This window comes from Numenius arquata, chromosome 14 (assembly GCF_964106895.1).
Source record: "Numenius arquata chromosome 14, bNumArq3.hap1.1, whole genome shotgun sequence".
NCBI classification, from domain to species: domain Eukaryota; kingdom Metazoa; phylum Chordata; class Aves; order Charadriiformes; family Scolopacidae; genus Numenius; species Numenius arquata.
The window spans coordinates 4,148,860-4,169,581 of NC_133589.1; the positions used below are offsets into that span (position 1 = coordinate 4,148,860).

At 55.6% G+C, this 20,722-nt stretch overlaps 1 protein-coding gene across 1 annotated transcript in view; it reads right to left on the reverse strand.

Moving 5' to 3' along the window:
- Positions 1 to 20,722, reverse strand: part of TNRC18 (trinucleotide repeat containing 18) — a 56,402-nt gene that overhangs the window by 19,762 nt on the left and 15,918 nt on the right. Inside the window, exons 2-15 of the mRNA XM_074158252.1 lie at positions 18,671 to 18,796; positions 16,450 to 18,252; positions 13,112 to 13,214; positions 12,476 to 12,681; positions 12,117 to 12,263; positions 11,448 to 11,632; positions 10,224 to 10,647; positions 8,778 to 9,725; positions 7,978 to 8,150; positions 7,097 to 7,233; positions 6,498 to 6,626; positions 4,495 to 4,669; positions 3,086 to 3,452; positions 173 to 454 (exon numbers count right to left, since the gene is read on the reverse strand). Coding sequence (XP_074014353.1) covers positions 173 to 454; positions 3,086 to 3,452; positions 4,495 to 4,669; positions 6,498 to 6,626; positions 7,097 to 7,233; positions 7,978 to 8,150; positions 8,778 to 9,725; positions 10,224 to 10,647; positions 11,448 to 11,632; positions 12,117 to 12,263; positions 12,476 to 12,681; positions 13,112 to 13,214; positions 16,450 to 18,252; positions 18,671 to 18,796 — 5,205 coding nt within the window. The remainder of the gene's footprint in view (positions 1 to 172; positions 455 to 3,085; positions 3,453 to 4,494; positions 4,670 to 6,497; positions 6,627 to 7,096; positions 7,234 to 7,977; positions 8,151 to 8,777; positions 9,726 to 10,223; positions 10,648 to 11,447; positions 11,633 to 12,116; positions 12,264 to 12,475; positions 12,682 to 13,111; positions 13,215 to 16,449; positions 18,253 to 18,670; positions 18,797 to 20,722) is intronic.

Sequence of the window (20,722 nt, forward strand, 5' to 3'; positions counted from 1 at the left end):
TAAAGCAGGCTACGCTGCCAAGAACAAAGATGGCCGCCCTGGCTCCGACCATCAAAATGGCTGACCCCAACCTGCCAGGCCCCTCGCTTGCCCTCGTCCCCCACCCTGCCCGCTCCCACACAGACATGGTGGAGGGGTGCGTTTGGGGTTGCGTTTGCTATAAGCTAGTAACCTTGATCAAACGAGTCCTCCGAGGAGTCGCTGAAGGAAGATCCCGCCTCAGCCTCCCGCAGCAGCAGGCAGAAGGGCTGCTTCCGGCCCGCCGCCGCCTTCGGCTTCAGTGGCCGCCCGGCCGCTGCGCTGCGGGGGGCTGCCTTGGGGCCACCAGCTGCCCGGCTACCTTTCCTGGCCGCTGCGCTGTAGAGACCGGGTGGCCGTGGCTTGGGGGCAGGCGGGGGCTGCGCCGGCCACTCGTCCCTCAGGGATCCCTCCTCCTCCTCCTCCGAGTCCGTATCTGTGGTCAAAGCGGGTGGGAAGAGCGTTACATGAGAGAATGGGGGTTTTGGGTGGGTTTTTTTGGGGGGTGCTTCGGTGCATTTCTTTGTGAAGAGGCTGTAAACCAGGAGGGGAGAGCGGCCACAAGAGGGGCCATGTGCCACCATTTTTTACCCCTCCCAGCTCCCTCCATCACAAGTCTCGGGCTCAGCAAGTGAGAGATGAATAAACACAGAAATACGTATTTCCTTTCGGTCAGAAATAGACACTCTCCATCTAGCCCAAACAACTCCTGTCCTCCCTTAAGACAAGATCCAAGGACCGTTTTTATCTTAGGAGCAGAACACTGAGGTAGAAGTTTCCACCATGAAGATGTCCACCAAAGGCGTTGCGATGCCAACAATCGGGCCATCGACCCGGATTAGTCTTAACCACGGTTACGCTCAACACTGACCTAAATCTCCTCTTCTACATAAACCAACTCTCCCAGAGGGTTTTCAACACAACAGGCAGCCGGAGCGAGCCCAGCTGCCAAGCGGGCACCACGTCTAACTCCTAAACCGCCACCCCAGACACTCTGTGGCGTGCAATATGAAGTTCACCGACATGGAGCAGGGACCAAGCTGCTCCTCGGTTTGCAAACCGTGGCTTTATAAAGCTGCCAAGCCCCGCCGGTCATGAGAAGTTATCCCTCTGGCACCTGATGAGTGGAACAAGAAGTACACAGTATCCCTGGACACAATGAAAGCCGGTATGAATTGTCACCTCCCAGCTCATGAATGCACCATCAGCTCCACAACGTTACAGACATTGCGGTGGGGATCGTTCCAGCCTGTGAGCAGCAGCAGATGCTCTCCAGCGTCAGCCCAGGTTGGACATCACTCCCCACTTCCACTGAGTCCATTGTGGAGAGGAAGAAATGAGGGATAGCAAGTTGAGGAGGCCTAAAGCCCAAATACGCAAATGATTTTGGGCATCTGACTTCTGTTAAAATCTGTGGGAAGAGGACGCTCAGCTCACCCCTTGGATCTATGCCCAAGGTCCTCAGGACTCCAGCTAGAAAATCATGAGGTTAGGAGGCAGAAGGACTTGGCGCCAATCCCATTTCTCCTCCTCCACAAGAGCAGCCCACCAGTCATGGGAGGTGCTGCCATATGCTCGACCTGCCTCCCCAAATCCATCACGCTTGAGTGACCAGACGACAGGCTAAAGCCCTTTCCTTGAACCTGCACACAGCTGAAAAACCACGCTCCAAAGCTGAGCCGTTTCAGTCGGTTCCTCAGGAACAATGCTCCTCCTGCGCTGAGATCTGTGAGGGGCACATTCCTACACCACGAGACTTGCTGGAGAGGAGAGGGGTGAAACAGCAGCTCCCTTAGCTCCAGGAGGGAGTTTTTGTTCATAAAACCACACTACCAAGTGCAAGGGCACTGCAAAAGCACCCTCTGCCATGAGCCAAGGCTTTTAGCACCAGCAAGAGCCCATGCCTCCTCCCCCCATTAGCTCCAGAGCTCCCAGTTTAGGAGCCACTCGTCTGTCCCTGGGAGCGAAGCATGTTCAGGAGCACAACTGTTGGGTGGTGTGTACAGCACGACCAGCCAAAGGCTGTGTTCAAGTCCAGTGAACACAATGGCTCCTCTTTTGCTGCGTAAATGGCTAATTTCATGCCAAACATTTGTTCAGTTGGAGAATGACTAGCTCATCATCTTCCCCATTAGTGAAATTTCCAAACGGGTGTTGCACCGAGAGATGCATTTGTTATGCACACAAACACCCCATAAGGGTTTTAACATGGGATTTAAATAGCTGCAAGCAAAGGAAAAGATGCGCATGAAAGTGAGCTAAGACAATTACACAACCAGTCCCTCAGACCATAAACTCCAAGTCCCTCACATGCTCTCTGCCCCATTGTCTGCCTCCACCATTAAAGCCTCTTCTACCTCTGGTTCTACTGTCTTCCCGACACTATCTGCAATTCAGATTTTCCCTTCTGTAACAGGGGTCCCCAGCTCTGCTTAGCTGGAGGAACCTCTGCCTCAGGTGCACTTTGGGTTCAGAAACAGCAATCGGTACATGGGATGCTGGGGTGGAGATGAACACTGATGAGACAGATGGGAAGGTTGAGCACAGTCAGCCAGAAACCAAGCCACGACACCGATGGGCAGGAAGATGCTCACGAACATCAGTGCCCCCTGGCAGGCTTTGCCTTCTCCAACTGACTCTGTGGCATAATCCGAAAGTCAATCCCACCCAACTCAACAAGGACTTCAATGTCAAACATTAACCACCTCCTGGAGCAGAGGCTATGAGTACTCATCTGACAGGCAGAAGGAGAGTGTCTACTCCCACCGAAGGCAAGAATGTGGCTCAACTTCTTTTTTTAAAGCACTTTTCCCCATCGATGATCAGTACAACACAGGGCAAGAAGAGATGCACCAATACTGGCTACCTCTTGGACAGCAACTTGGGTGGACAACTCATGCTGACCCCAAAGATGCTGCAGCACTGATTAGCCAGGGAGGAAGTCACCTTTCACTGACGAGCAAAACCAGACCCATCACCAAGACCCCTTCCAAGAGGCCAGAAACCCCCACCACAAGCCCCTACAAGAGATTACACTGTAAGAAGAGATAAATGACGCGTTACTTACTGTAGGAGTAGCTGCTCACTTCAGATATTGCTGGTGAATGGGAAACCTTGAGCTGATTTTTGACTTTTAACCCCACCTCCATCTTCTTCATTTTGGCAGCCACTTTGCTTTTACCTTCCTTGGTGGCTTTCAGGGACAGGCCTAGGTTCTTGGCCAGGCTCTTCTTCTCCTCCTTGCTCGGCAAAGCCTCATGGGGTGGCAGGTACCTGCTGCCACCTCCGCTAGCTTTCAGCTTTCCCCCAGAGCTGTCAGCAAACTTGAAGGGGGATTTGAGCTTGTCTTGTTTGGTGAGCGACAGGGCCTTGTCAAGCTTGCTGGCCAGCTGCTCCTGATCCGATGGCACCTTCTTCTTTTTGAGCTTTAACTGCTGAGGTGAAAGGAAGAGATGCAGGTGAATAGAGAGCAGACATCACGGCAGACCTGAGGGATTTTACTAGCCCTCATAACAGCCTCTCATGCACCCTAGTTAGTAAGGCCTCAAAACGATGGTCACAACCCACCATGGTGCTAGGGAGGAAGAAGATGTCAGCAACCAGCACAGCTTTACCCTCATCGAGCACTACCAACTTCCAAGATTAACTCAGAAAAATTGAATTTTCTTCCAAAAGAAGTATATTCATAGATCAACATGTTTTGGAGTTCTTTTTTTTCTCAACACCTTCTGGCTTTTAGGATATATTTGGGTTGGTTTTACAAGCTTTTCTCTAAATCACAAGGATTAAAGATCTTCTTTACCCAAAACCCCAGCCAAATAAATACGGATTTCGACATAATCAACCAGCTCCACAGGCTGGGATGCCAAAAAGACCCAAATTCCTCTCAGCAAGAGCATCAGCACCACTGCATTACAGCCAGCGCTGTGACATCCTTTTCAGTATTTTCTTGCTTCTTGAAAAAAGTAAATATACTTTACATGTGCTACAGCCAGATAACAGCAGCAGTGACTCAGTGCTTCGCCTGTATGCATGTTGGATTTCTTCAGCAGCTTAAAGCTCCAGTAAATATCTCATTGCTTCCACAGGAGCAGAAGAAAACCCTGCATTTAAAATAGCAAGGCTGGGCTCCCTCCTTTCCCTCCCTGGCTTCTGGAAGTCCATTCCTCTCCACCATCTCGACAGGCAAAGGGGTAAGACAAGCACTGCTCTGGACTCAGAGCTACTGCAATGCTGCAGTGCTCTGGCTGGCGTGAAGGTTCTTGCCTCTCTGCTGCCTACCAAAGAGGTCCGACCTCCATGAGCCAACGTTAGCCTTTGCAAACACCCCTCTGCTGCACAGTCCTCTCACGAAGAGCTTCTGAGAGCAGACGTTCTAAGATCAGAAGGAGTTACCCAGCGCAAACCAACACTAGCAAAGCAGGAAAGAGATCTGCTTTTGGCCCATGGCTCCATGTCCCCCATGAGGGCACTGACCTCATTTGAGAAGCTGGGAGCCGCATCGTGCTCTTCCCAGCTCTGGTTCCTCCCTTTCATCTTGCCACTGCTGCTCTCCACATCCTCGTCCTCCTCCGGGAGGGCCCCTTTGTGCCTCTTCTTCATGCCCTCGCCAGTCTCAGAATCTTCAGAGAGCAACAAGGACTTGCTCAGTCTGCAAGCCAAGCACAGGATGGGTCAAGGTGGGGGTGCTTCCCTCCCTGTGATCCCCACCAAGCTCAAAAGCGAGGCTAAATGCCTCCTAGGAGGGGATCCTCAGTGGGAGCCAAGTCCACTGTGAAGTGACAGCAGTTTGGACAAGGTTTTCCACCAAACAGGAGAGCCAAGGAGCCCTTCTTGCACACTCTTGGCCACCAGCACAGATGAGGGCGTCTGAAATCAGAGACCTGCAAGGTGGTCTCTGAAAGGAAGTATTTGGTGTAACAGCCACCAAAAAGTGCCTGATTTGGTACAGAGCAGCAGAGGGAAGGACAGGCAGCTGAGCTGGCCCTGTACGTCTTTCCACACCTCTCCTTTCTTGGACTCTGTAGGTGCAGAGAGAGATTCCCAAGGCCCAGGGAGGTGCCTCACTGCCCAGACACTTGCTCTGGTTGCTTGGGTATGAGCAAGGAGGTGGTAAGGAACCGTCACACAGGGTGGCACGGGCAGATAAGGCCACTGCAGGGACTGGCTCACTCAAAGGACAGGCAACTGCTTTACAAGCCTGGCCCCTCTGTGAGAGGCATTTGTGAGTTGTGTCTTCAGTCTCGCTTCGGGATTTGGGGGGAAAGGAGAGGGTAAATAATTAAAAAAACACAAAAAATAAAGTAGGTGAGACTACAAGCACATCTTTCACTGCTCCCCAGCCGTCTCCAGAAACTAACTGATGGATTGAGACATCAGTCAACACCTCAAGACCGCTAGAAGCCTCCATTAGAAGTTCTCATATGCTGCCTCCTTCATGCTACGCCACCACCATCACCTCAAAGCTGCTGACACAGGGCAGTCTCCTCAGCTTCCAGGCATTCCCCCTCCCCTCCCTCCTCTCTGCTGACCTCCGCAGACAGCTAAACCAACATCTCAAGCCCTGGACGCTGGCTGAGGGACCATCTCCATCTCCTGCACCGGGCTGCTCAAGGGGACACGCACACACACATGCACAACTCCAGCCACCTCTGGAGGCCTCCAGCCTGTCTATCCATCCAACAAGACGAGCAAAAACACAGAGCCTCCAAGAGGACAGATTTTCAGAAGAAAATGGTCAGTGGGAGCTGGGCACCTGAATCTAATTTGTCGTCTTGAAAGGACATTTGCAAAAATACATAGCACACAGGGAGGCAGCTCGGAGTGCCTTCCCTTTGGAGAGACTTGGCCACCTATGAATGGTTAGACGGCCAATGGTGGTGAGATCCAGGCATCCAAATAAGAGCAGATGGACTTGCAAAAGAGAAAAAAGCAGAAGAGAGAATGATCCAGACACTTGAAGAGAGAGGTCAGGCGAAACCAACTCCCACTGATTAAGGGAACAGGAGATGAAGACAGCAGAAACACAGCAGAAAGGCCCTACAAAGTAGACAACCTGGAACAGCCCCGTCCTTCCAGTTTCTGACAGCAGCATCCCTGCAATTAGCTCTACAGCACCCGCTTGCACCATCCGCTCTCCTGAAAGCACCCGACGACGCATCCCCAACACCAAGAGCTCACCTAACAAGTCCCTGCCCAGTGTCACCTCACTGCAGCTCAACACAGCCTGTCCTACTCGCACCCAACACCACAGACACGTGCTCTACCAGCGGGGAGGGAGGAGGCTGCCACCGAATTCCCACCCTAAGGACACGCTCACGTTAAACGCACACGCTTCCACAACACCAGCGCTGCCAGGGACCGGCCTGCCAACACAATGCCACAGCGAGCCCCCGCTGCATCCGAGATGCTCTCCCCACGTTAAGACCCTGGTGCAGCGACCCTGCCGTTTTCCCGTCTTCCCCAAATTCCAGCCTTACTTTCCACTCTTGCTGTCACTCTTCCCTCTCTCCTTAATGGGTGACAGAGCGCTTGATCCAAGTTTCCTCTTCCTGGGCCTTCCAGGGCCTCTTCTCGCCAAGCTTCTACTTTTCTCGTCATGCTTTTCCCTTTAAAAAAACCACACGCTTCACTGTTAACCAAGGCAACAAAAAAAAGAAAAAAAGCAAAGAAAAAAAAAAAAGGCAAAATCAAATTTTGCAACCAAAAAGCAAAACAAACAGGGGAAAAAAAAAAAGGCAAATAAATCCAAAAAAGAAGAAAAAGGAAAAAAAAATTAAAAGAAAGCAAGCAAGAACGGGAGCCAACCCAGAACCTTCACCTGCCACCAAACTGCTAAACTGAGCTGCTGAAGCCAAGGTTGTCTCTAACACGGTCTCCCAGCTGCATTCACCAGCGATCAGGTTGTCGTGTCACATAGCCTAGGAGTGTGTTGTGCAAAGCTCTGGCGGGCCAGACCAGGAGAAGAGGAGAGGAGACAGGGAGGGATGGAGGGCTGTTTTTTTCTCTCCCAGACCGAGAGGCAGTGAAAGCGCCCAGCTGGAAAAAACCGAGACGGAGCGAGCAGCCTGCCACTTACTCGGAGTCCCTGCGGCGCTGCAGCTTCACCAGCTCCCGCTGCTTCTCCTTGTACCGCCGCTGCAGCTCCGCCAGCCTCATCCTGTAGTCCAGCTCCATCGCGTCCATGTTCTCGATGGCCGATTTGATGGAGTACATCTAGGGTGGGGAGGCAAGAGGGGGGCAAGAAGGTCAGGACATGTCCAGGTCCCCACCTAGACTTGGGTGGTGCACACCTAGAGTGCCCTTGCCATGGCCAAAATCTGCAGCCTGGCAGCGAAGCCCTCCATGCTTCAGTGGAGGAGCACCCTTACCCACAACCAGCACAGCCCTAGATTGGTACCCGAGCAAAACTAGCCAAGCAGAGATGTTCTGTGGCTTACGGATGGGATGGTATTAGCTCCGAGGCAGAGCAGCCCTGGGAAAGAACCCGCAGGATACAATACACCCGTGGAGTCTCTTTTCCCCTATTTACGAAGACAGATCAAAATATTCCCTGTCTTGGAACACTTACTCGCAGGGTACAAAATAATTTGTCAGTCTCTCCCATGGGGAAGAGTCAACAAAGGAAAAACAAGGAAAAACCCTCCTGCCACTATCTTTATTTATGCCCCTCCCGCCCCGCCAAAGCAGCAACACCCGAGTTCCTGCTGGCTTTGTATTACAAACGCCGCTTCTAGGGCTGCCGAGGGTCCTGCTGAGATCAATGGTGTTGATCCACAGACAAGGGAGGAAGCTAAATCGCACCACGCTGGCTCCTGCACGGCTACAAACGCACCGGCTCGCTCTGCTGAAGGCAGAAGGGCAACGCAAGCCGGGCGGCAAACTGTGGCTGGAAGAGCAAGCTGGGGCGAGTGGATGCGCCGTGGCTTTCCAGGCTCAGCCACGCTGAGAGCTACTTACGGGTTCATCTTTCTTCTGCATCCAGCTGTATTTTTTGTTGGGATTCAGCTCTCGAGGCAGCCGGATGGTTTTCAGACTTTCCATAAAGGGGGTGGAAAGTACTTCCATGAGCATGTGGGTGCTGGCAGCCAGCAAACTCTCCAGCGTTGGCCGGACAGGAAAACTCTCTGGACCTGCTGAGGACAGAAGAAAAAAGCTATAGAAGTTCATTCTTCATGAGTGCTCCTCCAGCAGGCACAAGGAGAGGCTGATGTCCCTTTCTGGACCATGGCAGCTCAAGGAGCCTCCCAGACACCCTTGGCCCCCACTTGAGATCTCCTGTTGTACCCAGCCATGGTGCAACTGGCAGTTCCCATCACGTCTCGCCTCAGGAAGTTACTGGAAGGTGAGATCTTTTTAGGACCTGCCAAGCTCTTGGAAAGCATCATCTGGAGCTACTGGGGCCTCTTGTGCCAAACCCCAACAAACTGTAGACTTGGTGCCTGCCAGAAGGGTGTTACCCTGGCAGCTCTCGGCAAGTGGGGCTCTGTTTCTGCTACGCATACCACAAACTGTCTAGACATGGCAAGGGCCTTTGGAGGGAGAGAGAGGTACAAAAGCCACACGTAGCTCAGCCTACAGCAACAAAACCCCTGCTCCCACCCCATCCAAAGTACCAGCCACTCCTGCGATTCAGGGCAATGCTCTCCTCATTGCCTGGCTGAGGTTGTGAGAGATGCCATCCGCAGAGAGCGCTGGGGCCATATGTCAGGAGACCCAACCTGGCCCAAGACTGGTCAGACAGCGCACTCACAACTTACTTTGCATTTCTTGCTTCCTTTTTTCCAGCTCCATCTCTGCAATTTCACTCAGCAAAGTGATGCCTTGCAGGAAGGAGTGCTCCAAGGCCTGGTCAGGTAACACCTCTACCTTCATCTGGGACGGAGTGATGCTGGTGGTAGTCAACAAGGAACAAGCCTGAGGCATTTCTGTGGCAGCCACCAAAGCATTCATCCCAGCCAGCGGGTCGCCCGGCTTGATGTCCAGAGCTGGGATTTGGCAAGAGATTGCCTCTTCCGTGTAGGAAGGGATCTCCGGCCCCTGCTCCCCCTCCTCAGGGGGCAGGCTGGGAAACTCCCTCCCATGGGGCACATCGGCGCTCTGCAGATCCATGGCTACAGAGGCCTCCTCCCGCTGGGGCGTCAAGTCCATCTCAGGCGGCTCATTCTCTGTGTGCACGAGCGAACCGTCATAGTCCATGTGCACGGAGCAGGGTTCTGCTCCACTCCCGGTCTCTGCCTGAGCCTCTGCTTCTGCAGGGCAGGCCACAACCTGGTAAGGAGGCGGGCAGCTCTGGAGGTCTTCCTGATCCTGCTCCATAGCACCCAGGGCTTCACCCTGATGCAAGAGGAGATTGCAATTGTCCACGTTCTGCACTGGGACGGCTGCGGAGGTGGCGATGTTCAGAGTTCCCATGTCCTGCTCACAGATGCCTTCTTGGCTCTCCTCCATCTGCACCTCTGATTTCACCCTCTCTTCCAAGGACTCCTCTTCTGCTGCTGCTTGGATGGGCTCTAGCATTTTGGACGGAGACAGGTGGATGGGCTTGACCTCTGGGGAAAGCTCCATGTGCTCAGAGCCTTCAGCAGGCAGAGGGACGTCAGGAGCCAGGCCATCCGCATCAGATGCTGCGGTGGGCTGGAGGAGGTAGGGATAGTGTCTTCCAAAGGAGGGAGGCAGGGACTGGAATGGATATCCTGGGGGGATCTCTGCAAGACATCAGAAAGGACAGGCTGTGTATCAGCTGGGTCTCCAAAGCATCTCTCTTTCTAAGGTACAGAAATAGGTTCCCTTCATTTCTCCTCTTCTCCTATTCTCAAGCAGTGGCTGCTTTGGGCACCTCTCTCCTGGCCAAGTTGCCACAGGCACCAGCACCCCAGAGGTCCCTTCTGCACCTTTCCAGCACTCTCCTGCAACTGGAGAGAGATCTGCCTCCTGCATCCTTCTCCCACTGAGACTTCAGCCCTGGAGGAACCAACCCAGGCTCGACCAAAGGGAAGAAAGACGGTCTACAGCCCCAGGTGTCCCTAAGACTCAGACATCCATCCAAGTCCATCACACCACCCCTGGTCCTTGCCTCTCCCCTGCCTTTTAAGGAGCTACGTGGTTTTCTCCAGGGGAAGGGATGGAAGCGGGAAAGAGCCAAGGAGAAACAGGGAGGCAGGCACAAACACAACGGGACTCTGCCAAAGCAGGGTTTCTCTTACCTGGGAACAAGGCCTGATATGGACCGGCAGCCTCTTTTTCCAGCTCCAGGTCTTTCTTCTCCACGGTCTCGGGCGCCTCTTCCTTTGGAGGGATGGCAGGGGCAGGGGGTGGAGAGGCAGGGGGCGGGCTGGAAGGATGGGAGCTGGGGGTGGCAGGGTAGGAGTAGGCTGGCTGCGAAGGTGGCTCCTCCATCTTTTGGATCACCTCAGCTTTGAGCACAGACACGGGTGAGGCCCTGGGAGAGAGGGGAGGTGGACTCACAGCCTTGCTGTAGGACGTGGAGGCGCTGGGCGACAGCACGGGTGGTTTTCGGTGCACCAGTCCCGGGGCAGAGGAGGAGAGGCCTGATTTGGCACTGTCCAGGCTCCGTTTCGTCACCTTCTCTTCCATATCTGCACGCTGCTCGTTCGCCTTCAACCTCTCCTGCGACAAGAACAGAGCAAAACTCAGCAGGACATCCCTACCTGCTCCTGGAGAGCACAGACCTATCACCGAGCAAGACCAAAAACATGGTCTTATCAAATATGCACTGGAACACAACACGCATTCCCCAGTGCAACACCATTTTAAGACCAATCTAATGGAGGGTGACACTGATCTGCAGTAGCTTTCTTTACCAATTCCCAGCTCTGGGAGTCACGTGAAGGGTGTCTCAGCTTTCACTTGCAACCAAAGCAAACCATTTCTATTTCTAAGTCTCCAGCCTAGCAAGCACACAACTAAAATGAAGGCTGAAAACCAGATGGCTGACCACTATAAAAATTAAATGGGTGTGAAACACCCAAATGAAAGCTTATGACTTCCAAAATCATTTGGTGAATGGGAGCTGGCTCCAAGGACCCAGCGTGATGGCTGCCACTATTGCAGCTCCTTCTCTGAGCCGCTCCGGAGGTTTGTTTGGAGGCAACCAGGGATGAAACCACTCAACTGAACAGAGACATCCCTGGGGAAAGAAAGAATCAAGGTCACGCTGCTGCCTGCAGCTCTCCTGACAGCACTGCTCAACAGCTCCACACCAAACCCCTCCAAAACCCACCCCAACTGTGCAGGACGCGTTGAATGCCTCGTATCCCAGGGACTGGGGCAGGACTGCTCAATGCATCCATACCCTTGGGACACGCTTGCAGTAACACTGGTGCAGCTGCTTTCCGCCCCCCCCCCCCTCCAGACACCCCAACTTCAGGCTCGATCCATGTCCAAGCAAGAAGATCCTGAAAACATACCACGAGCTGGGCGCTCCTCTGTAGCTCCATGGCGTGGGCCGCTTGCTGCTGCAGGATGTACAGCTCATGCTGCCGCAGCAGCTGCTGATGGGAGAGGAGCTGGAGCTGGTGGGCGTGCTGGAGGGAGCTCCTGGTCGGGGGGTACATGGCGGGCCACAGTGGGGGTGCTCGGTCCATCAGCTCCGCTGGGAAGTGAGCGGAGATGCAGTCAGGGAGGCAGGAAGATGGGGGATGGCTAAAGGATTTGGGATTGCTCAGGGGAAGTGTCTCTACCCCAATCCCAGGGTGCGGGGGATGACGAACATCAGGCAACCAGAAATGCAGAGGGGGAAGGGTGTTGTCTTCCCCTCAGCAGCCCCGCTCCCATCACCCCACAGGTCACGGAGCCGTCTGACTTGCTTTGCTCTTGAGGCACCCATGGTTTGACTGATCCTGGCTGAGCCCACAAGTAGTTTCTCCTAAGAAAGGACCCAAAGTCTACGGGGTCCTGCAGGGGATGAGTAACCACTGCTGAAGATTACGTATTTCCATCTCCAAAGCAAATATAACAAGAGGTCAGCTCACACCCATCCTAGAGTTGTGGCTGCTGGTCCTATCCAGCCCCCTCCAAAGCCTGTTCCCTCCATAGCCGTCACAGCATGGTCCTCAGGGACACGCTCGCATCCTTACCGAAGTGTGGCAAGTGCTCGCTGGGGATCACAACAAGCTGCCCCGACTGCGGGTCTCTGGCAAACTGGTAGGCGGAAGGGAGAGCTCCCCCCATGGCAGGGGGGAAGCCTGGAGTCATGCCTTGGTGCAGGGAAGGGTGACCAAGTCCTGGAAGAAGAAACACCACGGTCACAACTCAAGGGCTGCAGGCAACTCCTACCCACTCGAGAAGCCATCTACCATTTGACTGCTCCCAAATACCTCCTCCCCTTTCCCCTGTGATCAGACAGCAGCCTCACTGGGCACTCAGCAACACCTCTCCCTGGACTGCATTGCTGTGAACGCTCCACGGACACATCGCTCCCTCCCAGGGCGCTCACCGTAGGGATGGCCGGCCAGCCACATGGAGGGGCTCCCCGTCCTGGGGAGCCAGGGGTGGGCCGCCAAGTGCGAAGCCGGGTCTGCAGACCAGCGCCCGGAGCCCGTCAAGGCTGGGCCTCCTGTCACCATGAGGTTGGAGTTCAAACCATTCGTGGCGCAGCCGGAGGGGTGTATCCGGGCAAAATCTGCCAGTTCCTTGCTCTCTCTGGTGATGGGGGAGGCAAGAGAGAAAGAAAGAGAGATTGGGTCCGAGTGCTGCAGGTTACTGCATGGCTGGAGGAGCCTGGGGGTAGGAACCAGGCTGCCGAGCGAGTGTGTGTGCAAACCAGGGTCAGACACTCAAGGAGAGCTGTGATGGGAGACGGTTAACATCACATCCAGAATAAAACATCCCATCTCTCCATCCCTTTGGAGCAGGCATGGATTTGCAGCAGTCTGTTAGGATTGCTCTGCTGCAGATTCAGGATCCGCCTATAACCCCATGGTACCCCACTCAGCGCTCCCTCTTCACCAGCAAGGCTGGTGCCAGCAGCTGCACGGGGATGGACGCAACCCTGTCCCCTCTCCGGACAGGCTGTCCCCGAGCTCGGCTTGTGGCACTTCAGCAAGAGACCCCATCCCTCTCTGACCCTCACCTGAGCAGCTTCTCCTGATCCCGCTCCAAGCGCCCTGCCAGGAGGTGGCTGTCCCGGTGGCGGCTCCTCTCATCCCCGCAGTCATCTTCTGAGCGTCCATGCCCTAAGAGACAACCCAGCACCATCAGACATGAGAAACAGTCTGGGGAAAGCTGTCCCCTCTCCTCTGGGCTTGGAGAGGCAGTACCCTGGGAGCCAGCACACCCAAACACCACTGTCCCCAAGACTGTGTCAGGTTCAAGCCTTAAAGGACAGGGCAAGGCTGTCTTTATCAAGGTATTATCACTAAGGTGGCTCCCAAGTTGCACATGGTTTGAGGCTCATGTCTCCAAGCCATCAAGGGACCCACTCGCCAGGACAGGACAGCCACCAGCCTGGGAGCAACAGGACCAACGGGATCATTTTTGCTGAAGGACAGGAGCAGATTTCCCACCTCAGAAGGAGACGAGGCCCAGCTAAAATCCCTGCATCAAACCACACAGTCCTGCTTAGCACATCTCACGGGGCGGGGGGCGGAATTTATCTCTGCGCCTTCTGAAGCATCTTCTGCTCTTGTAAACTAGTCTGGGAGCACTAAATATGCTTCGAATCCCTGTTCTTCTGCAACAGGCAGAACCAACACTACAGACCCTCACAAAACCAGCGTGCTCCGCTCTGCAATTCAACCCGTTAGCCGGAATCTGCACACCCCCCCCCACCTCAAGCCATGCAACAAGAGAGGGGCTGGCGAGGCAGGGGCACATATGGCAGATGAGGGCAAGAGTCCAAAAAGGGGGGGGGGGGTGGGTGTTAGATGTTTGGCTTGAGAAACAGCTCGTCCAGAATCAGAACAGCTCTTGCAAACAGAGCCTGGCACGGTAACAGCCGCGTCTGCGAGAGGTTAGGAAGCACCTTCACAGGAGCAAACAGCAGCTCCTCGCTGGCCCGGCCAGGACCAGGTATCGGGACCACTCTTCCCTTATTTTATCCAAGGTCTTCATCCCAGCTACCTGATTTTAGGCCTGCTTCCCCCTGTTGTTTTTTTTTTCCCTAGCTTTTTTCTTGCATTTTTTCCACAATTCCCTATTGCCCCTCTCCACTCTCTGCCCCTCTCCCGCTTCTAAACCCCAGCCCTGCTTGCAGTGAGCTGCCAGCCAGTCTCACGGGGCCAGGAGGAAGGTGGTTTCCCCCGCCCAAGCTCTCGGTGCTCCCTGCCAGCACATCGTCCCCTTGCCCGGGCGATGCTCCGCTCCCCGCAGGGCTCAGCGGCGCAGCACGGCCTCGCACGGCTGCACCCTGTCTCCCCAGCAGCCCTTTCCAGGGTCCTCGCTCTCCCACCTGGATAAGGTTTGGCACATGGGGAAAGCATCTCGGAACATCAAGTCTATTCTGCTGACAGGCAGTCTTTTCAAGGAGGGCTCCGCTGTGTATTCCCACAAACCTGGACAGCCCATGGTTTTTTTGCTGTCAAGTCTCCAATTCCCTCAGCTTTTACTGTCAGAAGGAATCCAGGAACAAGACAACATCTCTCCTGGCTCTTCTCCCCAAGGCTCCTGCCACGGGCTTCAGGCAGAAAGCAAAGATGCTTTATAACCTGGCACACGCCTCTCCCTCCCGAAGGACTTGCCAGGGTCACCACATCTCCTTTGCAACCTGCCAGGACACCGCGTGCAGTGGCTGTCCCCAGCCAGCTCCTCCTCAACCGGCTGAATGATGCCCTTTGCAGCCTCCGTTGCTCGGTTTTACTACCCACCCTCCATGGCACAAGGCACCAGGGCTTGCAAATCCCTCCGGAGCCCCAGCATCCCTCCCTGCCTCTCCACCAGCATCCCCACCAGCACACAAATCCCCTTCCACTCAGGTTTTCTCCCCTTGGAGCCTCTTTTCCTATTTATTTTCCCCAATCGATGCCCAACTGCCTCTTTGGTGCCAGCAATACGGAACAAGCCCTTGGTTAACTTGCAGCCTCCCTCTCCTCCTTGGCACAAGGTGAGCTGATCTCCCCCCCCTCCCCCAGCATTTTATTAGGAACATATTATTTTGTTATTTTACCTCCGCTCCTCCCTCTCCCATCTACATCACTTGCGCTCCATTATTTATAGACGGGCTTATCATCTTCTTCTCAGCCCCCATCCAAACACACACACACACACACACACACACACACACTTTCTTATTCGTCTAATTCCCGCCTAGCCCCCTCTCCCTCTTACCCCCCCGCCGACAGGACGTCCCTTTTCTGTACAGACCGATGATTGTCCGGACAGTGAATGATCATTTTGTCTATATATATGAACATGACGCACGGACCGCATAGAAAAATTCAATCAGTTATGCACGGAGGAAAGGCTTAGGTCCGTTTCCTTGACAACCAATGCCCAGCACTAAATACTTGCATTTTACTTGCCAAATACTACAGATTAGCCAACTAAAGCCTGCTTTCTCCTTCTTAAAAGGTCTAAACATTCAAGCACCGTCCACTCAGCGCAAGCAAGCTAATGTTATTAGACGAATATCTCCTGGCACACAAAGCGGGGGCAGCATTTGGGGGGCGAGAGGAGGAGAAAAGCAGTCTTGTTTTCTGTCTGAAAGCCAACTGCATCTCTTAGCAACGAGCCCAGAGGCCTGCCAGAATCCAACCCTTGTTTGCAGCCTTTTAGTTCGGCTCAGTAAATTACATTTAACGCAAGCTGGGAGGGTCTGGGATGATTGAACGGCTGAACAAACAGCTCCCTGTGCTGCCCCACGAGGTCCTCGGTCGGCTCCCGCCCGGCCGCGGGGAAGGCGACGGGAGGCGATGGGAACGGGGAGAGGGGCTGCCGACGGGGATAAACCCCCGAAGTAGGGGAGAGGGGGGCAAAGGTGGAAAAATGGCAAAGGGGAAGGCTAAAAATGGAAAGCCAACCCTTGCTTACCCATCATTCGCTTTGGCATCGCTCCTTGGCGCGCCAGAGCCGAGTTCTCCCCGTGCTGGGCAGCCCCCAGGCCTTATCTCGCTACACCAGCCAAGGGGAGCACCAAAAAGCTCACCAGAGCAACCCCCCCTCCTTCCAGCACCACGGCTTAAACCAAAACCCTGAGATTAGAACACCAGCACAAAGGTGGATAAAGGGGTTTCTCTGTCACTCCCTTTGCTACCGGGGATCAAACACATGGAGAGGGGTTGTCCACGGAGGGGGACAGAGGGGATGGAAGAGGGAAAGGGAGACTCCCTCCTGCTGTGGTTTTTTACAGTGTGCCCTTGGCTGGGAAGGCAATGGGAGGCAAAAGGAGCTGAGGATGCCAAACTCGGCTCACGCCACACAGCCTGGGGCTGCTCTCCCTGGGGAACAGATCCTGAGACGGGTCGGGGAACCTACCTTTGATGCTGCTGAGAGACAGCGAGCGATCCCGGTCCGCCAAACTGGGCCCCAGTTTGCTGCTGCTGCTGCTGCTGTTGTCCTTCTGGCGGGCCACGGCCACGGCGATGCCAACGGGCAAGTGCCTCACCTCCACCTCACCCTGGGAGCCAATGCTCTCGCGGCCAAAGGATTTGGCACTCTCGGGTCTCTCAGGGTCCCTCTTCAGCTGCTTCGCTGGCTGCTGTGACAGCAGCTGCTGCACCTTGGAGGCGCCCAGCTGCGAAGAGTCCAACTTCATGTTGCCCAAGCCACCAAAGGGGCTCTTCTTGCCACAGCTCTGCCGGGACGCGGTCTCCTTGGCAAAGCTGCCGCTGTACTTGATGAGGCTCTGCATGGCCGACCCTTCTCCATGGGAGGCAGGGTGGAGGACATCCGCGGCTCCCCGTGAGCCCACCACTGAGGACCGTGGCAAGCCGCTGGGGTCAAGGTAGACCTTCTTGGCTTCCTCCTCCGCCCGGGTGACGTGGTTGTGCTGCGCGGCCAGCACTGCCATCTGCGTGGTGGCAAAGTTGCCCATCTCAAAGGGCTTCCACTTCTGCTCGGGCGGTTTCAACTGACCGTGGTCCAGATGCTGCCGGGAGGAGTCCAAAGTGCCATAGACCTTTGCTGCTTCTTTGGAGCTGGATCGCTGGAAGCGGTCCCGCTCGCAGGAGCGATGCTCTGCCTCTGGACTTGGCTTCAGCAAGTCCTTGGAGGCCAGGAACTCCCTGCTCTCCGGAGACCCCAGCCCTGGCCGGTTGAGGAAGGGCTCCGAAGTGACCTGTCTCTTCAGCGCCATGGAGTTAGCCCTGATCACCGAGCCCTTCTCCCGCAGAACCTCCATCCTTTTGGCATCGCCGTGGCAAGAAAAGTCCTGGGACAAAAGCGTGCGAGAGGCGTCCGCGAGGCACCGCTCCGTGGGTGACTGCAGCACCCCCACCTTCCCAAGGTCCTTGTCCTTCGCCTTGGCGTCACGGGCCTGCGAGGCGATTTGGATGGGCCCGCTCCTCTCGTCGTAGGCTTCAACCGAAGGCACGAAGGTGGGGGCGATGACTTTGTGCTCCCTCCCCAGCTCCTTGGCCGGCGGGAAGATGGTGTACATGCTGGAATGGACGGGCTGCGGAGGGAATGTGGTGGCCGGCGTCATCTTCCCCGGCTGCGAGGGGTGCGGGGACGGGCAGCTGCAGGAGACGTGCAAAGCACCCACGGAGGGCAGGAGGGGCTCCCCCCGCTTCAGCCGCTCGGCGTGGGCGTGCGCAGAAGGCCTCATGTTCTCGTCGTGCCGAGCAGGATCCTTGGCACAGCGATCCTGCTCGGCACCCAGGACCTTCAGCATGGGGTCCCCGCCGCCATTGCAGTTGCTGAGGGAAGAGCTCTGCAGCGGATTCTTGGACTTGGGTTCCCCACCGCCCACACCCCGATTTGCCATGTGCTCGGCCAGGAACGGCGAGAGACGCTCGCCGACCTTCACCGCCTTCTCCACCACGCTGACTTTCCGGTCGCTGTCGGGCTTGGTGTCCTGCGTGAGATCTACCACGCTGCGGGGCCGGGGCTCCTCCTTTGGCTTGCCCTCCTTCTTGGCAAAGGGCAGGGAAAGATCGCTCCGGCATGCCCGCTCCTTCCCACCGGGGTCTTTCAGGCCTTCTTTCGAGCTCTTGTGCAGTTGCCCAAGGTCCTTCTCCCGGAGCAAAGTGCTCGACGTGTGGTTGCCCGCCGTCCTCGAGAGGGGAGGCTGCGGGTGCAAAGGGGACTGGCCCGCGTGGCCGGACAGGTAGAACCCATCTGCAGAGCAAGAGCAAACATGATTACCACGGGCCTCCAACCCCTTCAGTCCTACACAGAGACAGGCAAGAGGTGGCAAACCAGGAGGGAACAGGTTTCAAGGATCTCACACATGGCCAGGAAGGAACCAGGGAAGAGGAGACCTGGCAGGTACCTCCTCATGGCCCAGGTGGGGATGCAGGACAACCCTGTCTCAGATAAATGCTGAGCCATGAGATGCAGCAGCACGTGGAGGCTTCAAGGAGGGACCTTGCCAGGTCCCTACACCACAGCCACATCTTGGTACTCCCAAGACCAGGAAAACATCCCTGCATGATAAGCCTAGGAGGCTCCTGCTCTTCACCCTCAACATCCCAGTATCCAAGCAAGCCCCAAGGACAGGGCGAGCACCCAGGGGTGACCGAGGACCCAGACTCACCTTTCTGCGACTCGAAGAGGCTGTGCTGGCCCAGCTGGGCCAGGAGAGGACTGCCGGCGCTGGGGGGCTCGAGGTGGCTCAGGGGAATGTACGATGGGTAGAGGCCATTAGGCAGATGGGAAAAGCCTGCAGAAAAACGGGAAACAGAAGAGGGAAACATGTTTCAGCCCAAGCAGCCTTGGAACTAGCCCCGCGGGAGCACAGACTGTTGTGGCTGTCGGTCCCTCGTGCGCCAGGAGTGGCGGTTGCGGGGGACACGTGTGACAACGCACACAGCCTGTGGTGGGGTCCCCATTTTTGGTACCCCACTGCAGGTCCCCCCCCCAGCTGGCCCCTTGCACCTTGGCGGGGCTCTCGCTTTGCAGCCTGTGGGGCTGCAAATGGAACGTGCTTCTTTCTGAGCAAAGCATGAAATCTGCAGGAAAAACAGCCAAACCACCTGGCCGATAAGGTGTTTTGTCACACGTACAGCGACCTGTGGGTGAGGGCACTCCCCAACGTGCTTCCCCAGCAGCAATAAAGCTCTCTTGCCAACACAGCCTGTCCCAGCCCAGCACCAGGTAGGGGCTTTGGGGAAAACGCGAGAGCATCCTCCACCGCAGCTCACGCAAAGCACAGCTCCACGTACCCAAAACCAGCAACTTATCCCCAAGGAAGGCAAAACAGAGGAGGAAAACCTGCTGCCTCCACCCCAAGCTGATACAAAGGCAGTGTCCCCAAGGCCCAGCTGCCAACGGTCTGGATTATGTCCTGGACACTGGGGCCTCCTCCAGGAGCGGGGCCCCCCGCAACGTCCTCATGCAAACAGTCATCAGCGGCATTGCATCAGTGAATACAACTACCATAATAGTGGTAATAACACAAGCTCTTGGCTACAGGCAGCAATTCCTCTGCAACACTGCCACCAAACGGCACCCGTGCAATACTACAAACCCCAACACCCTGCAAGAACCAGCTTCCCAGTCGGTGCCATCATTTAAAAACCGATTCAAAGCCATCAGGAGAGTCTGAAAGAGCCAGTCAAGTCCTCTGCAACCCTCCCTTCTCCCCCTCAGTCCCCATTAGCAACCAACTTCCCCAAAATCCAATGATCCCACTGAAAACAACCAGGCAACGAGTTTGCCAGGAGTCCAGCATCCAACTGGATCAAAACGACATCACACCAAAACCCAACAGGAGACAGAAGTTCAGTCCCCGGAGCTGCACGTGGAGCACCATCTGCGAGCGCTAGTCAATATTTCACATTATTTAGACAGCCGGGATCTCTTTCGCATACATGTTTGCATCCCGGCACATGTGCTTCACCGACGCAGTGCTCCGCAGCTCCTGGCCCGGATCCATCACCCGACAGCTCCCGACGGCATCGCCCCCACACGCCATCCCAGGACCAGGAGAGCTGCTGTGCCCGTGAAGTTCAACCCAGAGCCCGTTCCCAGCAGGTAAAACTGGCCATTTATCTTCTAGGGTGCTGTGAAGGCACCAAGTGTGCACACGCATTCACACCTCTCCTTAGTAACCCCAAAAACCTTCATATTGGAGCATTTCCAAACATCTTTTCTTACTCCAGGGCTGGAGAGAGCGAAGTAGCGCCCAGGGGAACCCACCCTGGGTTTGCCATGAGCAGCTCCACTCCACAGCATGCTTGCCTCCGCTGTGCCACCTCCACCACGCTGTGCCGGCACAGCTGGGCTGGCCATGAGCCAGCATCTGGAGCAGGAGCGACACATTTCCGAGGGAACGTGAGTCCCATCTGGCAGAGCACATGGTGGCAGCACGGCAAACCCCTTGGAGCACCCCATGCCACACCAGCCCGGCAGCCCCGGCCCCAGACATTCCCCACATGAGCCCCTTCTCCCAGCTAGACCTCCATCCCAGCTGCAGCTGCTCCAGCAGGCGAGAGCACATGTGTAGATGCCCATGGAATATCCCCATTTGCACATGGTGCAAGGACATGAAGCCACCTGCAGAGCTCCAGGAAGGGGATACGATCCAGCCCTGTCACCCAGCACAGGGACACCTGCACACAACTTATGGTACTGGTACCCAAGGAGG